This window comes from Plodia interpunctella, chromosome 3 (genome assembly GCF_027563975.2).
Source record: "Plodia interpunctella isolate USDA-ARS_2022_Savannah chromosome 3, ilPloInte3.2, whole genome shotgun sequence".
Lineage (NCBI taxonomy): Eukaryota > Metazoa > Arthropoda > Insecta > Lepidoptera > Pyralidae > Plodia > Plodia interpunctella.
Window position 1 is genome coordinate 6,147,115 of NC_071296.1, and position 23,202 is coordinate 6,170,316.

General features: G+C 34.0%; 1 protein-coding gene across 7 annotated transcripts in view; it reads right to left on the reverse strand.

Annotated features, from left to right (window-relative positions):
• The window catches only part of sdk (sidekick), a 43,713-nt gene that overhangs the window by 19,614 nt on the left and 897 nt on the right, over nucleotides 1–23,202 (reverse strand). For 4 of the 7 annotated variants that reach the window (XM_053768745.2, XM_053768738.2, XM_053768729.2 and 1 more), the window contains exons 2-6: nucleotides 3,205–3,300; nucleotides 2,862–3,038; nucleotides 2,391–2,607; nucleotides 1,045–1,748; nucleotides 758–853 (exon numbers count right to left, since the gene is read on the reverse strand). In XM_053768745.2, coding sequence (XP_053624720.1) covers nucleotides 758–853; nucleotides 1,045–1,748; nucleotides 2,391–2,607; nucleotides 2,862–3,038; nucleotides 3,205–3,300 — 1,290 coding nt within the window. The remainder of the gene's footprint in view (nucleotides 1–757; nucleotides 854–1,044; nucleotides 1,749–2,390; nucleotides 2,608–2,861; nucleotides 3,039–3,204; nucleotides 3,301–23,202) is intronic. The other 3 variants (XM_053768764.2, XM_053768754.2, XM_053768775.1) reach the window with 1 other exon arrangement.

Consider the following 23,202-nt stretch of genomic DNA (forward strand, 5'->3'; position numbering starts at 1 on the left):
ACCAATACTGCAATTGTTCATATAAACAAGTAGGCGACATACACATTATAAAAGGAAATTGATACATGGTTGGCGGGAATAGTTAACTTTCAAATACAAGGACTAGTCATCTGTCTAGCTCTGAGTAAACTCCGCAAGTGGTTTATAAACTCCACTTTAAATTGGTAGGAAGACGATGAAGTTTTCAGCAGGCGTAAGCTTGTGACTGCCAAGCCATCAATACGGGGTGTATAAAGAATAATATAATAAAAGTCCATTATGGCAATTGTTTTGAATATCTGCATTTCTAATTTAGTTATATTGGTAATATTGTTACTGACAATACTATTCAGCGTTCGTTGAAGAAAATAACAATCGTGAATATCTTTTCGTGTCTTCGTCGATGCGTGTTGCGAATATACCTATATGATAAACATATTTTTATAGATGTAACAGTAATACATTTACCACAGATTTAAAATGTTTTTATATCTATAACGTTTACAGTAACACATTAGAAGATTCCAATTTGATTATTGGACAATACATATATTATGAAATATCTTTCAGGTAACAGTGACGTATTTTATCGAACGGTAACACGACGAATTTTATCCTAAATCCTTGAAAAATATAATAAAATAATTACACTAAAAGTACATGTCTATTTGACCTAAACCAAAAGGTAATACATAAAATGAAAAGCAAACATTGCAATCACTCTGTGCTTAAATCATAAAAAAAGAGTTAATTGTGCGTAAATCGACAATTTGCTTACTGCCAGTATCGAATCTGAAAGATTTTGTTTTTTTGTCTGTTGTCCTCATTCTTATTAACTTCATGTGACTGCGTGGTAGTCGGATATTTCCCTTCGCTGCATGACAGATGTTCCGATTTATATTGAGAAATACACATAAGAGTTACGTGAGTGATTAGTTGGGAGGTCTAAAGCTAAGTTAGCTCTACATCTTTTAATTCATTTAATTATCCTCGAGCCTTAATTGGGAAAACGATCAAAAATATTTTTTTTATATTAAAGTAACTTATAAAATAGAAAGCACTTACTTTTAATTTTTAACCATGTATAAATGGAAGATTCTCCTGCTTCGTTGCTCGCTATGCATTGATATATGCCCATGTCTTCCATCCTAAGGTTGGTTATCACCAGAGACCTGTTGACTTCCACGCGGTACCTGCCATCGCCATCATAAACATCTGCGTTATCGGTTTCAGCTGCTTCGATTCCTACACTCGATATTTTTCTCGCATCTTTGTACCATGTTATACTTGGTAAAGGTGTACCTTGAACGTTACATTCCAAAACAATAGTACTACCAAATTCTCCAAAAGTTTCTGATTTTAAATTGGTCAAGAATATAGGTTTCTCATATACAGTAACTGTGGCTGAAGCCGTAACTGTGGCAAACCCACCCGATTTAAGTCGGGCCTGGCACGTATACTGTCCCGTATGTGTCAAATTAACAGAAATGAGACTGAGCGTCCGATTCCACTGGTCGTTTAAATCAAAAGTGATACCGGCCATGTCGACCATAATTCCGTCTTTAAACCACAGAGTTTCTAATTCGTGTAGCGGTCTTGCATTTGCTACACAGTATAAATTAACGTATTCTTGACCTTTAACAATTTTGGCATCTTCCGGTTTTATGATAATTTCTGGAGGAATTTCTTTATAATCATCTCCATAAACATTGAGTTTAATATAAGGACTGTTTTCTTCCTTGCCCAGTTGCGTGTTTATTGCTCTTACCCTGAAATATTCATCAACACGTGAGTTACGTTAATAAACCCTTATTTCTTTTTTATAACACCGAATGAGCATATCAAGTCAGATACATATACCTACTTAAACATGAAAATACGTTAATTATTTTAATAATTTATTTTAATAGAAAAAAGAATACACTATCTTGGTATGTATATGTAAATGATGGTTTTGGGAAAAAAACAATGAATAAATCTTATTAATGTAGGTATCATAATTATGAGAGTAATTAATTAACTAAGTAATTAGCCAAATCGTTACCTATTTTCAATTATTTACATTTGGTAAGTATTTATATTTGTAAATGTTTTTATATTTTAAAGGTAAGGTTATACCTTCCTTTACAATACTTCTTAAATAGTAAAAAATAACAAAATTAAAATTATTTTCTTAACATTTACTGTGCCTTTGATGTAAATCTTAAGATTTACCAAGTGAATGGTGGTAAAAGTTAGAATCCCAAAATTGTTCGGACTTTTACCATTAAGAGTTGGTAAATCTTAGGTTTTATTGGAATATCTAAGGATTTACCGTAGTTCGTGCTTTTGCTGTAACACATACAATATTTAAAGTTACAAGTATTGTTGATAAATAATTTATGAATAGAGTTATTTTTCGCTAAACATACCTGTACGACCGTTCATCTTTATGAGAAGTACAGAGAATGACAAGTTGGTGTTTATCAGTTACGGCATATTTTTGATCATAACGCAGAGTGCCATTTTCATCTTGCCATATGACTGAGGGAGATGGTTCAGATTCAATGTAAGGGAACTCCAAAATAGCTGCCCGTCCTGACTCTACAGTCACCACCTGCTCCGAAATATTATCGAAGATACCCATATCTAATAATAATTAAAACGGTTTAATAAATATCGTATATTACAGGATAATAAAAAAACATAAAACAAGAACTTGTAGCCATAAATGAAAAAATAAAAGTACATATTCGTTTTGTAAACTGCAATATGTTAGTGAATAAGTACGGCAGTCTTTTAGTTACAGCCTTTCAGCTATTCATTGCAACAAGTTTCTCGCAACTAAATTATGTCAAGCACGACATAATGAAAGCAAGTCCTTCAGAAAGCACTTTACTTACAGGCGACGACAATGTTATTCTTTTCACTGAAAATGGCCCCGACGTCGTTCTTAGCGATACATTGGTAAGCACCGGCATCTTGTCGCTGAGTATTGTGTATCTTATAGAATAACTCGGAAGAATAATCCCCTAATGGCACGCCGTTTTTTAGCCACCGATACATTGGCTGTGGAATCCCTGCAAAATTGCCTATGATCTCTAAATGTGTTTCATTAAAAAATAAAACATGCAAAGTACCTATTAAAAAAAAAAACAAATATTTTTGAAAGTTTATCATTTCTATTTTATATGTATGGATCTTTGGTCTGAAAATAAATGATTATTATTATTTAGTAAAACTTACCTATGGCAGAGCATTGCAATATTTTCGTTGTGCCTTCTCTGACTATACTATTTGAAGATGACGGTTGCATGCTGAATCTTGGTGGCTGCATTAGAACTGAAAAAAAGTTTTTGAATTAGTATGTTAAGTACGTACTATGGTTTAGAGATTGAAAAAAATACGAATTATATTTTAAAAAGACAAAAAAAGATTACACTAAAGATTACAGAAACCATTTTTTTTAGGATTACAATTATAAAAAGTAGGTATCTTTATAATGACCATTAGATCGCATTTTAAAATGAGAGTTAAATAAGTTATTTTAAGTAACGCAATTTCCTTTCAAATTATCTGATAGGATGATTCATAGGTCTGGACGAGAATAGAATTATAAGAAAATTGTGCTCGATGTTTCATGAAGTATTCGTTCTAAAATGCCCATAATATTTCATCCGTTTTTCTAATGGTTGTCAGAGTTGCGTGATAAATTTCTACTTCGTGAAAATTCTTATGACGATGCTTTACAGCTACAGTTGACACTTCGCCGTACTAGAGTAAAGCAGCGAGCTGCAGCCGTTTGTTTACGTATTTTAAAAAAAGGCAAACTATCTTGACATCTTTTTACTGGTAAAAAGATGTCAAGATAGTTAAGCCTTTTCCAACTGAAAAGTTCTGAAATCAAAATCTTGGCGCATTTAAATTTAAATTATTAACGTATTACCTTACCTATTAAAGTTTAGATTTTACTTTAGAGTATTTCAATAAAATGACTAAATAAATAAAGTTTGTGTACGACTTTTAAGTAGGTAGGTACCTAAACACTCGCAATAATCGATCAATGAGTAGAATTCAAGTAGTGGCTACCGCAACTTGATTATACGAGTATGTATACATCGCCACATTAGTCTTTGTCGTGCATCTCTGTCTGTTTGTTCGACCTGTACACACCTAGTTTTCTCCGCAATTACTAAACCGATTTAGTGCTAATTATTTTGCATGATATGTAAAGCGCTTGTTTTGGAGCTTTGATATTATTATTTTGTGGAAATAAGGGGCAAGTCCAAATCAAACTCACGAAGTTCCAACGCCACAATTTTTTGTGCATTTTCTTTAGTATTACGTTTTGTAATAATGGATTTAAAACAACATAGTATATAGCTGCAGTTGATGAAAACATGTGAATAAAGATGTTTTAAGTAAAAAGTTTGTTTATAAAACTGTACTTTGTATTCCCAGGAGAATATGAAAATTCATCGCTTCAATTTACGGGCTATATTGGTGCTACAACATGGCTGCATTCAAAATGAATATGGCGTGAGTCACAGAGCACGTAAAAAAATAATCAATTAGGAGTCACGTCATTCGACACGGTCCAGCCTCAGCAACATTAAGGATCCGTAGTGCTCGTTGGCCGAATTTATCTTCGTATCGGAATGGCAACTGCGGTCGTTTCGAACTCGCTGCGATACAAATCATTAATCAGTTGCGCAAACATTTTGTTAGCAATACCAAGATTTAGATAGTAGGACAATTTGTTGGATAGGTACTGTTTTATAAGATGTTAAGCGGTATCGTTAGATTATATTAAAATGTGTATTCTAATTCTATAAAAACCGACGTTAGGAAAAGTAGGGCACGGCGTATGACGAGCTTTTTGTTTAAGTTAGATAAGGTCTTTTGAAACCGACCCGATAAGACGAATTAAGATTAAAAGAGAAGAGTCGCTCTATCAGTCTCGTTTACTACGCTAAATGACGTACTACAACAAACTGAATATAGCCGTTAATAAAAGTAACTTTGAGGTGTGTTGATTAAAATTCGCCATGAGATAAAAGTACAATGAATTTGAATATTTTATTGAGTATTAGGAAGATAATCTCCTACATAAAAAAATCACAGTTTCTAAGTATAGATGTGATCGACTGAAAAATTTAGTATGAATAACATATACCTCCATTGCGTATAGTGTTCGAACAACTAAATTGTAACAAATAAGGGTTTGGCACGAAGTAAGCCCGTTTGAACCCTTTTCCACTGAAAATCACCTGGGACCTTTAAGCTTTGCCATTATAAATCCACAATATCTTTTTGGATTTATATGTTAATCTATTAGGAAATCCTTCCGTGTGGTGTGGACCTATCTCGGTGGTTTACTCTATATTTTGCAGAAATATTATAGTCTTCTTATTTACGCAGATCAATGTCCACATTATTTATTCAGTTTTATAAAGTAGGAAAAACTTCAAGTTTTGCTTGAATTAATAATGAATCTCCAAAGAACATAAATAAGAAGTTGTTGATCAATTGTAATTAGTTTTCATTTTTATTAATCAGTATATACTCAAATATTATGAAATAAATTATGTAATTTCAATATGTTAGCCATAACATTAAAAAACAGTTTTAAAAAGTTTAAAAAAAGACTCTTTTTTTATTGTTCCGTGATGTAAGATGATGATGTAAATCAATTGTAGCAATACAATTGTATTGCTACAATTAACTTACATCATTTAAGCCAGTTTTGTGAACCTTAAATAAAAAAAAAACAATTTTCTATAGCACTTCTTCAACTGTTAAGTCTTCTAAAAATCTCACATCCAATTTCGCTTTTATTCTGTTTAAGTTAAAATTAATTTATTTAAAATTAGTAGACACAGTAATAAGTATACAAGTTAAGCTTAAGACAAACATACAGAAGTGATAAGTCTTCTTGATGTGAATACAGATGCACCAAAAAAAAAAATCACTAAAAGAACACATGACGAAATTAATCTTTTTACAATAACAAAATTTTTAACTGCAATTACAAATTAATATAAAAAAAATATGCCTGATAAAGTATCAACCATTAGAAAACATAGCACTTTTGATTGAATTGACTGATGCACTAAACATATCAAACTGTGAAGAGATGTTGTTATACTATTAAGTACACATGCGAATAATCGGCGAATTTGCCAAATAAAGACTACGAGTGACTGGGACATGGAAGGTTTTTTATTATGTAGTCGACTACTTGGATGTGGAATAGAAATAGTAATTTTATGGAGCAAATTAGGACTGTCAATAATTCCCATCACTAATTTACGCAGAAGATTTCAGCATTTTTCTTCTTTGATTCCAATTTACGTTTTTGGCAAAAGACAGATGATATCGTTTTTTGTTTCGATGATGAAATCGTGTTTGTATACTCTCTAACCGAATCGAATTTACTTGAAATATGGGGTTCCAAATTACGCTGCAATAACTATTTAATTCCAAAAGTGACCTTACAAAACAATTGAATAAAAGAATGGTAATTTCGGACACATGATGAAATTAAACTTATTAAGAAATTTGATTAGCGAGTTATAAATCCAGCTAGTTTCGCTCCATTCTTGGCAATATAATAAAAGTATATATACTCATATAGTTTAGAAAATTCCAACTGTCCTAAGCAGACAGAACAAGCGTGTAATTGTTTATTTTTCATGTGGTCTTGATTGACTGCAGCGCGGCCCAGTTTCCATACGGACATGTTTTATTTTACCTACATGTAGTTACGTGCATGTTTCGTTATTCTCATATGAAGTTTTTAATAAAACGAAAAGATTAATTTGAGTTCGAAATAGAAATAGACATTTTGTGGGTAGGGTGCATGTATCAGGCCGAATCAATTAGATAATTATTAATTTTTTGATAAATTATTAATTGCTCCTTTAGGAATCGGTAGCGCAGACTGGTTAATTGATGTGCGTACCTATACATATACATAACGTATTTATATTTTGGAGAATATGATCCTGCCAAAATCCTTATTATGTACATTGATGATTCTAGAGCAATCTATATAAATTAACAGAAGACACGTAAAATTTTATAAGATCAAGGATTTTTAATTGCTAGACAAAGCGCGTCTTAACTTACGTTCGTCTGACAACTATTAACAATGATGTTACGAACGTGTATCGCCTGTTTAGGCATTTCAACGTAATAATTGCATTGCAACCTGCAAAGTTTACGCGACGTGATATCAATACTCAGTAAGTACATTTGATAAGATAAGATTTTATCAACCACGAAATACTGACAACTATTAACTGAAATAAAGCGACATGACCTAAAAAAATAACCAGATTTTAAATTGCCACGTTGTCGTACTTCAATTAAAATTGTAACGTTTAGGGGAAAATACCTGTGAAACATCTCTGCATTTTATTTTCGGTCTCGCATATTCCGGGAGCTTTACAAAATTAGTGTAATTTGTCTTTGTGTGATTAACCGTAATCTGGGTAAAGATTCCAAAATCTATATATATAAAAAACTCATTCACGTATCACGAAATCTCGAAAACTACTGAGCCCATGAAGATGAAATTTGGCACGAAAGTAGATTGTGACTAGGAGACTTCAGTTAAGGATATTTCAAAATTCCATCCCTAAGGGGGTGAAATAGGGGTTGCCAGTTTGTATCATTTTTTAAGTGAGACATGAAATTTTTTATTTAAATTTGTAGTTGGTAAATAATAATAATGCATTAACTTGATTTTGAAAATTACAGCCCTATAGGGGTGAAATAGGGGGAAACTTCGTTATTTTTGAAGTGAGACACATGAGATTTTAGTTAGTAAAATATAACTAGATTTTGAAAATTGCATATCTAGAGGAATGATCTAGGAGATTTATGCGGAACTTTATTATTTTTGAAGAGAGGTCCATGAAATATTCGGCACGCGTTACGGGACGCGGAAGTGGGACACGTAGTGGGAAATGGGATGGGGCACGTTGCGGGCAAAGACATGGGACAATTTGTAGGAAACGGGACAGGACAAGTTTTGGAACGAGACGTGTAGCGGAAATCGTAGCGGGAAACGGGGAATTGAACTAAAGATGACAAAAATACGAATTTGAATCATAGTAATAAATAAATTTTACTAGTCTTAGAATACGCGATAAAAGAATAACTGAAATTAAAAAAAATGAAATTCACGCTTGCGAAGCTGCGGGCGAAAGCTAGTAATTTATATATAGATGAAAATTTTATTTTATCAAATCAACTCAAGAGAGATGTAAGTTTGTAAATCTAAAGCTATTCGATAGGCTAGGTTTTTTTATGTGGTTCTAATGTTGAAGATAAATTTAGCCAGGTAGTTATTAGCTAAAACGTAAGTATAGCTTACAATATTTTATACCAATTAATTGCATAAAAAAATTACGCAACATGATAAGTATTCATTTCTAATTCGTAATTTTAATCTCGGACTAAAACGAAACTTGTGATTGTTAGGCAATTTTGGGAGTTAGCGAAACGTTAATTAAACTTAAGCAGGCATAAAGATGACGTGGTTTGTATTCATAGTCTAATAATGCGTACCTATTTTATCAATGATAAATTTTTGCCAATATTCTTTGTCATAATTGAACGCCTCATAAATAAAGTTAATCCAAATTTAAATTGCAATCCAAGTAATTTCATTAAATAGCAAGCAGCAAGCTTGCCTTGCTTGAGTTTTTGTAAAGAGGAAACAGTCGTTTAGCCAAGTTTAATTTATACACCGGGTACGAAGTACGCAGATGTTTGTTGATAAACGGTTTTAATTTATTGACTAGGGAATACAGTACCATGATATAGAAATTACATAAACTTGTAAATGATTAAATTAAATATGACGTGTAATTTTAAAAAATGGTATATTAACAAAATGAGAACGCTTGAAGCATTACAGACATCAATATCAAAGTAAGAAGCGTTTCCGTTACGTGACTCACACCTATGGCACGTTCAGGTGAAGCCAGCGACTACTAACATACTAATAGGTGAGATTCAGAGAGCCATTTGTATTTCCAAAAGCCTTCCGTTTTTACATCATCATATATATCGGTCCTCTTAAAATAATAAGCAAAAGCTAGGGTCAGTTGTAGGTAGGCTGTAATTTGAGATCACTGGGCGTGCAGTGTATGGATACGTTATATACAAAGGAAACCCTTGTTCTTTTTTAGAGAAGCCAGCTAAGCACAACCTTTAAAGCGTTAAAATTGACCGACTGCGTGGTATGATTAAATATTTTTTACTTTATGGAACATTTGAAAAGCCTACACACATATTATTTCTTTCTTTCAGTAATAATAATTGTACTTGTAACTGATACTGTAATTAATTGCAAACCTCAGTTCAGCAAAGTACATACTATGGCTATTTGAGCAATTAGGTCAAAACTTGCTCGGCGGCATCTGTATTTTATAATGCCTAGTATAGTGTTGTACAATGTTTCATATTGGTCTCTGGGTTTAACATGGGGTATTAAAGAAGTACTTATACTTTTTTTTTACCTAAATTTATTCTACGTAAAAGATGATTCTCAATTCGATGTACATTGTCATTAAGTTTTAATTTTAATAATGGTTATTTTACATTAAAAAAAAACTTATGAAATTAAACCCTTATTGGTATGCTGTAACTTGAGAACCACTACCTACATATTTTTATACAATACAGCTTTAAGACACATTCAACTAAAATCACATAAGGAATTTCTGCCATATCCGTGTGTCCGTTCACAGATTTCTGAAGGCCTGAAATGTTTATAACTGATTCTATTCCACTAATTGATTGCATAAGTCTACCACTACTCTAAATAAATACAATACTAGTTTTATCTTTTCCGTACCAGGTACAATTTGATGAATTATAAACCTAAGCCATTTAATGACAGGGATAAATAAAATAATAGCTGAAGATGTACAATTTACGGTTATGAAATTAAATATTACGGTAATCTAAGGTTCTGATTATAAACTAACTTAGTAGTAGCATTGAGTGGCGAGCTCAATGGCCACTAGTGAAGTGACATGGGACGGCGGCATAACCGCACACCACAACCGGTCCGAACAGAGCCGAGTTACAGCGGTCGATGAATAATCACGATCGTGGTCCTTGCAATACTTAATGCAACAATGGTTGACTACTGTTAATTATTCATTTAAGTACAAGTTATAAACAGCGAGTGCAACTTGCACTTGTCTGTTTTTTAAATCACGCAAACGCATATTAATCCCAATTTAATTATACAATCAAATCTAGATTTGTTAATATTTAACATGTTAGTTTTTATCGAACTTTCATGGATCGAGTTATTCATGGATCAGTCAAAAGTTGGACGTGTGAAGTCTGTTAGTAAAGAGACCATAACAAAACCAACTAGAACAACTGCACTGTAATTGCTTACTAATACAATCCAATTATATTGACATTCATAAGAATTAACAATCGGGTCATACTAAGCTTACAGTACGTTGTCTTCGGTTAATGATCGCAACTCTTAACTGAACATCTCTAATTAAATCTCTATTTATGAAATATTATTACAATGCCATCAAAAACATACTGTAAAAAAGCCAAGTCTCGCAGCTCAGTTTTTCTACCGTAAAAAGTTGAGAGATCCATGTTACCAAGTCGATTAATTTATTGAGTCCCTACTTAAGGGACTTCCTGTTTCCTTAATTTATTACGCAAGTTACTATCATATCAATATTAAAAATCTTTTAGGTTTTAAATAAATAGATCGACTCGGCCATCGCATGATTAGATTGTTTAGTATGTATCACACTATACAACACTAAGGGCCATCAACCTGGTATCTCACCAAAGTCCTTCCGATGTGGGATGATTTAGGTGAGTATCTATAAGAAATAGATGGTACTGAAATTTAAATGACGAACACTGAGTATTAGTGAATTGGTTGCACTAGATCCCGTCTCCACTTCTCGGTTTATTGACAAGTTTAAATGCCCCAGAGCCATGTTGGAACTTATTATGTCATTCGATGAGCCGCTTGGAAAAATTACACATTCGTTTTGGACACGAGAGTTCAATCGCGTGGGGCGCCATAAACTAAACAATATAATATAATATGTATTACTTGTAAGATACATTGTGTTTTCATGCGATGGCCAAGTTAATCTATTATCTAGTGTTTAGTAAACACTAATTGTATTCTAAATTTGAAGCTTCTATGTCTGCTGCTGCCTTATACTTTTGATGATCGGTCAGTCGGTGAGTGAGTGAGTGACAAAATCAAGAAACTTTAACAAGTTAAAATTCTTTTACTACTGGTTCAAATTGAATGAAATTTACAGTGTTTATAAAATACCTGCTTAGTTACTGAAATTGCAGGCTCCCACAACGAAGTTATTGGCGTTCGAAATTGGCCTGAATTGCGTCGAGAAAAGGATGGTATGCCGTGCCTTTTTTTTGCTCCACTTACGGGGGCACTGCCGTGTCCCCAGGTTACAGGAAAAAATACGCATTTTGATTATGATTTTTTGAGCATAATCATGGCGTGAGGGATCGATAGACCAATAAACCAATACCACATTTCCCACCAAAAAAATGTGTCCTGCCAGATGTATGAAAAATGGTGACGTCATGTTATTTGTTATTTGAATGACGAATAGTCTACAAATAGGTAAGTTTTTTTATTCGTAGCGAATAATGTTATGATTTTTTTATTCGAATATTTTTTAGGAAAAGGACAAAGGAAATTGACGCGGGCGAAGTCACTAAGGGCAAAAGCTGGTTATTATAAAGCCCGAAAGATAATATGTATATAAAGATGCATGTCAGTCATGTCGTTGTCACGGCAACGACTTGACTGACTTTGTGCCGTTTGTGTCTTAATTTTGTGGGACTTCCTTGAAGCGTGACGAAAGTTCTACACAGCTCGATTCTTGCTCAAGTACCGTGGTGACTCGGTTTATAAAAAACGTGTATACTTTTGTGATTACATCACATCTAGAAAATGTATCTACTCAACATTTATATTTCTATAAAATAAAGGTAGGTATGTGTATATTATATACAAATCAAGCTCTTTATTTTATGTAGGTACGGCTTGTTATATGTACTTAATTTAAAATTCTTTCAGTATGTTATATCTTATATTGTTATAAAATAAGAATTGCTAGCAAAATTAAATGTAAGTATAATTGACGATATTTTTGATTGGCGTAAAGACTTCAAAATACCCGTCGGGGCTCAAAGGGCATTATGAGAAAAATTTACTGCGGTGGTGTACCGTTATTAGGTTTATTTATTGTTTAGCTAACTCCCTACAGGATACCCACGACGACGAACGCCATACGCCTCTGAATTGCTCTCTTAACTACCTATGTATATTACATGTATATGACACAGTACTTATACGAAGAAGATATTTTATGTATTTTATATACTAGATAAAATACATAAAATATCTTCTAGTTTTTGTATTACAGCTTTTACATTTTAATATAGATTTAAAAAATCCAAACAATTGAACCCTAACAAATGAGTTACTCTAATTTATTAAATGACTAGCTTTTGCCCGCGGCTTCGCCCGCGTGAATTTCATAGTTAAATCTCGGTCATTCTTTGAGAAAAATGATGAAGAGTATGTTTTCCAATTTTCAGCTTAATATCTTAAAAAAATTATTAAGTCCCATACAATCTTTCCCATACATTCTTTTAAAAGGGTTGAGGGTTAACTTACAGAAAAATCTGAAACACTTATTCAATAATAGGCATGGTAACACAATTTAAAATATTTTCTTTGCTATTAAAATCTATTTTGAAATGTGGTGCTGGAGAAGGATGGAAAAAATAAGCTGGACAGAGAGAAAAAGCAATGAGGAAGTGCTGGAAATGGTAAACGAAAAGAGAAGACTGCTGAAAGAAATAGAAAATAGAATGGGAAGAATGATTGGCCACTTGATACGACACGACGCCTTATTTAAAACTATTTTTGAAGGAAAGGTGAAAGGATGAAGAGGTCCAGGGAGACCGAGGAAAAGCTATGCAAGCCAACTGAAAGAGAAGGCAGGCGTTGTGTCGTATCGAGACCTTAAAAGTAAAGCCGAGGATAGAGAGGCGTGGCGTATACTCCACCGACAAGAGCATAGCTCTTAAATAAGAAGAATTAAAATCTAAGTGACTGTTCCCCTGCGTTACCGGGTAGGCTGCCGTGTCACAAAGATAAACTGGAAAGGAAATAAGTAACCACTCAAAATAACAAAAGCCCGAAGGCATATTCTATACTTAAATGGGAGTTTTAGCCAGTTCAGGCAAGTTTTCAACGAATACCTTCCGTCGTCATCGAAACTTACTTATGTTATAATAGTATAAGGTAAATATAAGATTAACTTTATTACAGAACTTTCGTTTCAGAAATGTTCGAAATCTTCTATTTTTATACGTTACTGCTCCTCGGGTTGAACAATTTCTGCTAAGACTTCACTTAACAGAAAATACTTATCAGATTGGTTAACTTTTACTAAGACGTCATTTTCGCGGCAAAGAAGACACGGGGAATAAAATAGTGCGAGTCTCAATCTTGAGACTCGCACTATTTCATGATTCAATCATGATTCACAAACATCAGCTGTTTGTGAATCATGATTAAAAACGTGGACCAAATGAGTCTTTTTATAAATACCTATGTTTAAAATGCTCATTAGACTGATCAACTTTTGTTAAGGCGTATCTGTTATAGTGATTTTTTCGTCATCAGAAAATGCTTATCAGGGCGAACAATTTTTGTTAAGGTGACTCCTCCTCCTAAGGTGATCTTCTACAGTTTAGATGGTCTTTATAGGTTCTGCTAAAGTTTCCAAAATAAATTGTTCCAGTTTCCAAAATAAATTATACCCTATACGTTGACCAGGCTTTATAGACTTTCAGGCTTTATAAACTTTCATTCAAATCCGTCCAGTAGATCAAGAGATTAGCGTTGCAAACAGACAGACTTTTTTTATTTTATTCTAATACTGATTCTCTATCGATCTCAATTTTTTTATTTAAATATCTTCAATGTACAGAAATACTGACCATACATGTTACGTGATAGCAGAAAATAAAGTCACAAGAAATTGAAGAAACGACATCGACTAGACCCTTCTTGTCATATCTCATTTTTCATCAAGTTATGAGAGAACGCAAGAATATACATACATATGTACAAAACCAGAAAGTTATTTTTCATTTACCTATAGTCGAGTAAAAACATGAAATTGAATGAACAACTCCGTTGTACATAGTACCTACTAATTCCATGGGTAAAAATTAGACAGTTAAAAATCGGTTGGGGTGATAACAGTGTAAAATTTAGTTACATTATTAAAATAAGGTTTTTACTAAAATGACATTTATGACACAAACTTTTATAGTAGTCAGAGATTTCTTATTGCATTCGATGTACAAAACAATCATGTCCGTGGAGTAAACCGTTGAAGAGTTCCATCGTCTGGAGCTGTTCCTGGGTGCACCATCAGATCATGCTTATCATAATAATGTATTGTCAAATCCAATTAAAAATCCAACTTAATTTCAACTTACTCGTCAAGTCCAAATTAAACGTGTTTACAAAATTTCAGCCTAATCTGTTCAAAATTGGGCTGCAGGATTGCACCCGAATAGACATAGTGATAACATACAATTACATTGCAAGTTAAATAAAAGCTTTTAAAAAGAAACCCCGACTAAGAGGTTGCTGGCATCATCTCGTCTGCTAGAAAAGAGCTGACGGGTTCCAAACGCATATTTTTCAATAAAGCTAAGAACATTCTCGATTAAATTCTCTTTGAAATAAAAAACAAAAACTACATTATAATCGGTTCAGCCAATCGGCTGATACAATGCCATGGACATACGTATATGTACGACAGATACACTGACACGTCAAACATATTAATGGGGAGTTATAAATTTTACGTGTCTGTGTATCTGTTATTATGCATCCATCGTAGCCTGCACCTGGAAATGTTCGATTGATAGAGAATTGAATAACAACGAAATGTCGAAATACGGAAACTCACATTTCGTTTGTATAGTTTGATTGAACTAACGAGTTACTCAAAACATTGGTTTTGTTTACGAATCCACCCCACATCTGGAAGTTGTCGGTCGATCAATCATTCAGCTGGGTGTGGTAGTATGAAAATTTCATAATCTGTTACGAAGAATGAGGTATACATGGCTTTGTCTGTTTACTTCATAGTATTTTTTCTTTGGTTGTGCATTTGTATATAAAATAATTACTTTTAGAAAAAAAAATATCTATAACATTAGAATTCCTGAGTTTGTATCCCATTCCTGATTTTTCTCTTTTTCCTTATAGAAATTCTCCCCTCCTTTACTCTCTACTCAATCATGGAAATTGGTTCCGTTCTATCTTCAGTGGAAGGTGAACATTCTGACTTGACCAGCTATTTAATTATAATTTACTCATTTATAAGGCAGTTTGCGTGATAATTACCAAATTTTAAATGAATCTTTTTTGTAAAAAATACAAAATTGATTTCACCACGGTAAGTGATATAGATAAGTCACGTCATTGGATTGAATCGAAAGATAATCTGTAGGTCAAAATGAGCGTGCTTTTTAATAAAAATTTTGCCACAGTTTGTTTACCTTTAAACGCGGAATTAATATAATTCTGTCTTTGGGGGTAACTATAATGAAAAAACACTAACACAATAATAAAATATTTCTGCACAAGAACAAGGCTTGCTTTTATTTCAAGTTCGCTTAATTTCGTACTTGTTTATCTGGCTCGCTAAAAATGGCAACGGAATATGCGGTTACCAGCTGGTACTGTTTTAAATCAATTAAAATAAAAAAGTGCGCATTCATCAAAATAAATCTGCAGTTTGGTATTGATTTATTGTATTAGGTCAGAACCTGATTTATAATTTACAGAGGGACCAGGCCTCGACATCCATGAATAAAATCAATGTCCTGCAAGAATAGTGCGACGACGGGCGACATGTCCTGTAACTTTTAAAACGAGCAATCGATATAGAATAGTCGACCAAGTAAGTACTGCCTAACACAATTTGTAACCTATAGCTATGTCACGCGTGCACTGTGGATTGTGGTATGGGCCGTTGACCGCATCACTGTTGCTGTAATATTTCCAGTACTCCTTACTATGCACTTGAGAACTTTTTGTTCAGAAATATATACTATTGCCCCAAGGGGTTAGTAACAAGTGAACCGATAAATGCTGAATGAACATAGGAAAATTATATTGACCTAGTCAAGGAATGATTTCTTATTTTATTTAAGTTGGATTGGGATAAGTAATGCAGTCAGTGCGGGAATATTAATCGTGATTTCATATTATTTATTGGAGACTGATCGACAAAGTATTACTTACAACACAGTTATTGTGTATTACGTAAAACATAAATAAGCTCTCACAGGCCTCAATGTAGCTGGTTTGTCGGTGTCCTTTGTTTTATCCCAGTCACATTTCAGTCAGGCGGGCAAAGGGCTGACTGCACATCATGAACGACCACGAGTAAAAATAGAAAAGTTAATCGATCCTTTTATTCGTGTCAGCTGCTCGCAACCTCATCAGGCTCGACTCGACAGAAAATTTATTTTGGTTCTAAAATACGTTTACGTCATAGTTAACATATATAAAATTATGTTTTTTACAAAAACTGGTGCGAATTGAACTCACGTGCTGAGGGTTCCATAATACCAAATTTCTAATGAATTCTATAATTACTACTAGTGCTACCTAGTGATCCGTAAAAACGTATTGTATTATGTTTACCGCTTTATTTTCAATTTATAGAGTTCTTTACTACTCTACAAGCAATAAACTAAAGGTCTTTTGTTTTATTTTTTATTTTTAGGCCCAGTAGTTTCGGAGATCAGCAGGCCTACCATCAACTTTTACAGAACGATTCCAATGGAACTCAATTAAATTTAGGCACCTAAAATGAATCACATTCATACTAAAAATTAAGTCGATGGTACGAATTTGAGATGCAGTTCAGTTTAGGTCGTAGAGTGGATCGCGTTAAGAGATGATGGATGGTAGTTATAATGGGAATGGTCAATTTTCGTCTATTTCATGAATAATATGGTTATTTTACAATTAATAAAAGTTCCTAATTTACCCCCAAAATTAACATAATTTGAAAAAAAAATATTCTGCACAATCTGTTTGGGACATATTATGATTACACAATCCACCTGATTTAGTTTAATTCCAGTAGATTCGAAGCAAATTGCCTGTGACAGAAGGACGGACAGACAGACGCACGAGTGATACTGTTTCTTGATTTATTTTTGTATGGAAGCCTAAAGTAATATTTTTACACAAGTGCGTTAAACTGTTGAGGAGTTCCCTCGTCGCTAAACGAAACATGTGTCACATTTCAGCTCAATACCATTATGATATCTGTTTCAAAATTGAGTTGCAAGACGACCACCCGAATAAACATAGTGACATTCATACATACGTTGCAAGTTAGTCAATAAAAGCTTGTAAAAACACTGCACATTTCGATAAAAATACAGTTATGCGTCCATTTGTAAAATTAATCAAGTTATGCTCTCACAATTTTTCGTTTCGCCCATGATCAAACTCTAATTAAGTTTCTTTAGTTATCAAAAGCTTAATTACGGTTGAACAATTTAAAGAAATTAAGCACCGAATAAGCGTCTTCCATTTAATTAACGCTACTTTATTAATGACAGTTGTTTAGCGAATGTTTTTGACAAGGCAAGGGCGATGGAATTGAGAAATGTAAACATATAGCGAGGAAACTTGAATGGTAGCGTTTATATAATTTATCGGCGATTAGGTATTAGGCGCTCGCAGCGGGTTCACACGAAACGGCTGTCGTAAAATCTTGAAAACACTCTGCACGCACGGCTCTTTTCGTATTCTGAGACGTAAATTATTTACTGGAGAAGTTAAATTACTTATTCCGTAATGAGATTAAAAACTTGAGCCAATAAAACCTTGTGGAATCTTATTATTGTAGGTACACGTTTTAAATTTGGTTTACCGTATTTATGAATGACTATGGTCAAAACCACAGGCCAGAACTAAATAAAATCAATAAAAACAGAAAACATTAAAAATGTGGTGTTAGGTTGCGCCATACTACTATTGCATATGTTCCAGTGATACGAGGTGACTAAGGGACAGTTTTTGCAACCGTTAGGGAGCAATAGCATTCCTAAGTATGGTTGACGTCAGGCAGGCGGCCCGCTGTAAAATATACAGCCAACCGCATGTCAAATCACTCCGCATCGAATTTTATGCAACAGTAGTTAATAGTAAGCGAATTTGAAATCATTTTGAGTAGGCTTATGTGATGTTGACTGTACGAACTTCTACAATAGATTCCGTGAACATTATGCGGCATCATCTTGTCAATCAAGATCATGTAGCCCAAGCACGTGTTTGCGGAGTATCTACACAATCACGATTTGGTTGGGTCACTTGAATAATTAAGAAGGGCTGCTGCGGTCACCGTCACCCCTGCATGTCATCTCGCCTTCCGGGACCCGTCACCTGGATATCTAACGACGTCCGTTTGTTGTGTGTATTATGGGACAGGTGGTATAAATTGGATGCCTATTTTTAGTTAATATTTCGTGATTTTCTACGATTATCATTAAAGTGAGCGGTAACTGCTTAAGAGCAGGGGAGGAAAATAATATCAGACAAAATAACCCTGAAGGCAATTACATTAGTGGTCTTTAGTATTTTGTATTACATTACATTGAACAGACACCGCTCCCTTGCGAATTTCTAGAAAGATAAGTTTATTTCAAATACTTAAATATGTATAGTAACAAAATCTCTTTGTAGTTAATTTATTACTTGATAAAATTTTATGAGTTCAGCGGCGATGTTGTGAAATCTTTCCGGGGCCAATGATTCTCTGAATACGGTTACATTATCTAAAATGTCTTCGAAAGCCCATGATAAAAATAGGTACGAACGAAAATTTGTAATCAATATTGATATGAGTTATGTCATCTAGTTTTTTATTTATGTTTATTTATTAAAGTTATTTTATACATATTTATTTATTTTATATGTAGTGTCGTTAAAGGTCAATAATCAGAATTAAGTAACTATTCTAAACTTAAAAACAAACTAATATTAAATGTATATTTAAATAAATATAAGTATATGTATAAATATATATTAGGACAAATCACACAGATTGAGCTAGCCCCAAAGTAAGTTCGAGACTTGTGTTGAGACACTAACTCAACGATGCCATATTTTATAACAAACACATATATGTAAAATAAACATCCAACACCCGGGACAATCTGAAAAAGATCATTTTCCATCATGTCTCGACCGGGGATCGAACCTTGGGATTTATCGGTGCAAAGGCAGGTTTTTGAGTTTATCCATTACAAATATAATCTCTTTATAATATAGTATTGATATGTATATTACAAATTAAATAGCCCCTCAAGCCAGTTGTCCTGCGGCAAAGTGCTCAAAAGGCTTACAGCATTGCCGATTTGCACTGCAATGCTGAGTCTCTGACCAAAATAGCTTCCAACTCCTTCGGTCGCGAGATACCTTGACTAGCCCTTTCGAAATAAAATGAAAAAGCTGATGAACCCCATGGACCTAGCGTTTCCACCCCAAAAGGCTAAAAATTTATTTATTATCAATAATATTTACGTTTTTTGAGGCTCTCTGCCGCAGTAGCACCGGCTACGTTATTTACCTATATGCCTAGCCTACGTGAGGCCTATAATGCACTTTCACTACTAGAGCACAGACCGGATAAAAAATACTACTATATCTGATTATAGACACCGAATGATAGAGCAAGTCTTGAGAGATGTAGGTAGGTATTTAGTAGGTAGTATTCAGTTCAGCCGACTTTGAGGATGTGGTGTTACACTCTATTGCCTGTATTTACGCAGTCGGGACGTGCTTTAGTATTAATAACCCCACACAAGGAGTTTCTGTGCTGGCATCAAGACTCGGGGCCTTTATGTCGATGTTTACCGCCTCCAGCACAGCCCTCTTGCGTCGGCTTCGGCTTGAGTTTCACAGGACTATGTAAGTAGGTAAGTAAGTAGTACCTGTCTAACGTAAGTAGTTTCAGAGTTCAGAATAGTCTTGTAGTGTAGGTCTGTAAAATACTATAAATCAATATTCGTTTGCATATTTTTCTGGAATAACAGGTAAATTCATTTTATTTGTACTAAATACTATTTAGGTGTAACTATATTACCTGTTAATTATTCTTGTCTGTGTAATATGTTTTCTCATCTTTCTTTTAAGGATTTATACATATTTAGGTACATGTATGTAAACATACACACTCCAAATAAGAAGTTTTTATAATGTGTTTTCCTGTATGACATAAAAAATCGATTGTTGCTTTCTGTTCATATATACAAATAGCAAAGTAGTTTCAGCGTGCGTGCTTGTGAATGCATTTTGCCCTCACGTCCTACAGCTTGTCAAGTGTTACTCAGACACAAAGACCATTGAGTCATCTATAATGTACTACCTGGTACAACACAGGCTCTGTATTTCTTGAATAATTGACAAACATTAACTACCTTCGTATGCACAAGCAAATTATGAGTTCTAACGTTAATTCGTCATTGAATATTTCAGCACCACTCTCAAGTTAGCGAAGTTCGTTATGGCCCTTGATTAAGTTACTTTCTAACATACCCCCTAACATTTAAGTAAGGTTGGTTTGGTGTCAGAAAACCGGCCAAGAGCAAGTAGGACTCGCTCACGAAGGGTTCCGTAGCAATAAAAAACTTGTTTCACGTTGTTGCTCACGCATATAATGCATGCAGCATTATATGCGTGAGCGTGCCTATACAATACGTATTTAGTCATCATAAACATATATGCTAATTATATAATAGGTCGGCATAACTATAAGGTTGAAGTTTAATTAAATGTTGAAAACGCATTGTACAAATGTACCTAAATCCTATATTATAAAACAAAGCCTCTACTGCGTCTGTCTGTTCGCAATAAACTCAAAAACTACTGCACGGATGAATTATACACCTAAACCTTCCTCAGGAAGAGGAAGGTTTAGGTGTATAATTCATCATGTTTTTAGTATATGTAAATATCGAAATTTTCCCACATCTCGTTAACTGCTTGATCGATTTTGTTCAAACCAATTTTCGTTTAAGTTTTTATTGAATTCTCTATATAATATACCATTTTTGCAATTTTTCAGTGCATAGTTTAAAAATAAAAGGGAGACAGACTTTGTACTACTTCAGAAGGAATTATTTCCCAAAGTACCTATTGGAATTATCAAAACACTGTTTTAAAAACCTCCATATCATTTAAAAGACTTATCCAATGTTTCACCACAATGCTATGCACTTATTCTAAAAAAAATTCATTCCTCAGTTACATGCATGGAGTGCTACCCTTAATATATTTCTTTTTCAAAATCAATCTGCATAATTTTGTAGTGGTATATTAAAGACCTACCAAATTTCAACCTTAAAGAAACTAAAAAAAGTCGGTGACATACGGACAGACGGATATTACGAAACTATAAGGCTTTCGTTTTCGCCATTTGACTACGGAACCCTAAAAATTCTAGTTGGAAATTGAGCTGTCTCAAAAACTACAACATTCACACTACTTTACCATTTTGGATTTGGACACTGACCTTTGAAATGAAAAAATGGTTTTAGAAACGCTTGACTATCGCCGGACTCTAACATATGGCGACGCGAATGTATTGACATTGCGTAGTTGGTATTTACCAAAATGAAAAAATCAGCAATTTGGTGAACTGTTCGAAACTAGACAGAGCGTGCCTGGCCCAATCTGCCACTTTGTATGAAATTAGTCGGATTTAGGGTTCATTTTTCATTAGGGTTCATTTCTCGGCTCGAGAAGTCCCGGGAAATCTTTGGCTTTGTTCTCGAGGAATTTAGCTCGAGAAAAGCGAGAACTCGAGATATGATGTTACGAACAAACAGCAGCGGTAAGGTTTGTTGGCGCCGGAGCCGTGACATAATCTTTGTGTGTGACATTAGCAGTTACTTTTTTATTACCATAAAATAAAAACGTGTTTCCATATTCAATACGAACACCGAAAAACCAAATATATATATATAACAAATGTTTAAATTTATCAGTTTACTAAAGTCGTTGCCGTACCAGCGCAGTGTTGTCATGCGCAATTGAAATTAGCCAAGGTCTCTAGTGCAGCTGCAGCTTGGGTTTTAAGCATTAAAAAAAACAAGTTCACACACACAGGCCTGGTAGTAAGAGAAAACACTTAAAAGTGCTAGTGCGAGGATATGTGCCTGGCTACTAATGATGCTGAAGACTGTATGCAGTGGAGAAGAAAAGGTAAGTATAGGTCTGTGCTTGCACATTGCAGCTGAGAAAACATTCTGAGAAATTATTAGCAGCCCATCCTGGCTTCGCTTGGGTAAAAATATAATAATTCCAGATTTTTACCACCCAGTAGATAGCAACTGTATATTCTGCTGTGTTCTCACTACTGGGTCTACATTAGGAGACAGCAGTACACAGCTACCAAGTTACTAGTTCTGCCTTGGGTTTCTGACCCATTGCGTTTTCACAAGGCCAGCAATATGTCTGATCAGTGTGATATTATTCGAAAATATATACGACTGTTGCTTGTTCCTACATCCTGCCACCACCATTTTAAGGCTGAGATAATTACTATAGGTTTATTTTTTACGATGAAAAAGAAAAAATCTGCTCCTGTCCCTGTCACTGACTGTCCGCTGTCTAATTGCGTTCATATGGAGTGAGTGACGACCCAGTAGCTGTCCTTGTGGGAGTTGGGGAAGGTCAGTGGTCAGTAGAAATAAGAATAGTTGAAATAGCTGTCTGACAGCAACTGATTGCTCAGTACTGGCTCAACTTTGTTTTCATGGAGCCAGTAGCTGCCAGGCAGTAACTGTCCTTCACTGACTGCCAGCTACTGGGCCTGTGATAACCACACTTTAAAGATTGGTTTAGTAGATAAACCACTAAGTACATCCAAACCTACATACTATTACTATACATTTCTTATTTTACCTAATTAATTTGGATTAAAATTTTATTTATTATGTAAAAAATACCCAGTGCAAAAGATTTATATTAGGGACAAATCACACACAGACTTTGTTAGAGAGATTTGTATTATTGGATACTAATATTTCATCTTTTTCCATCTTGCCCTAACATGGAACTATGATCTG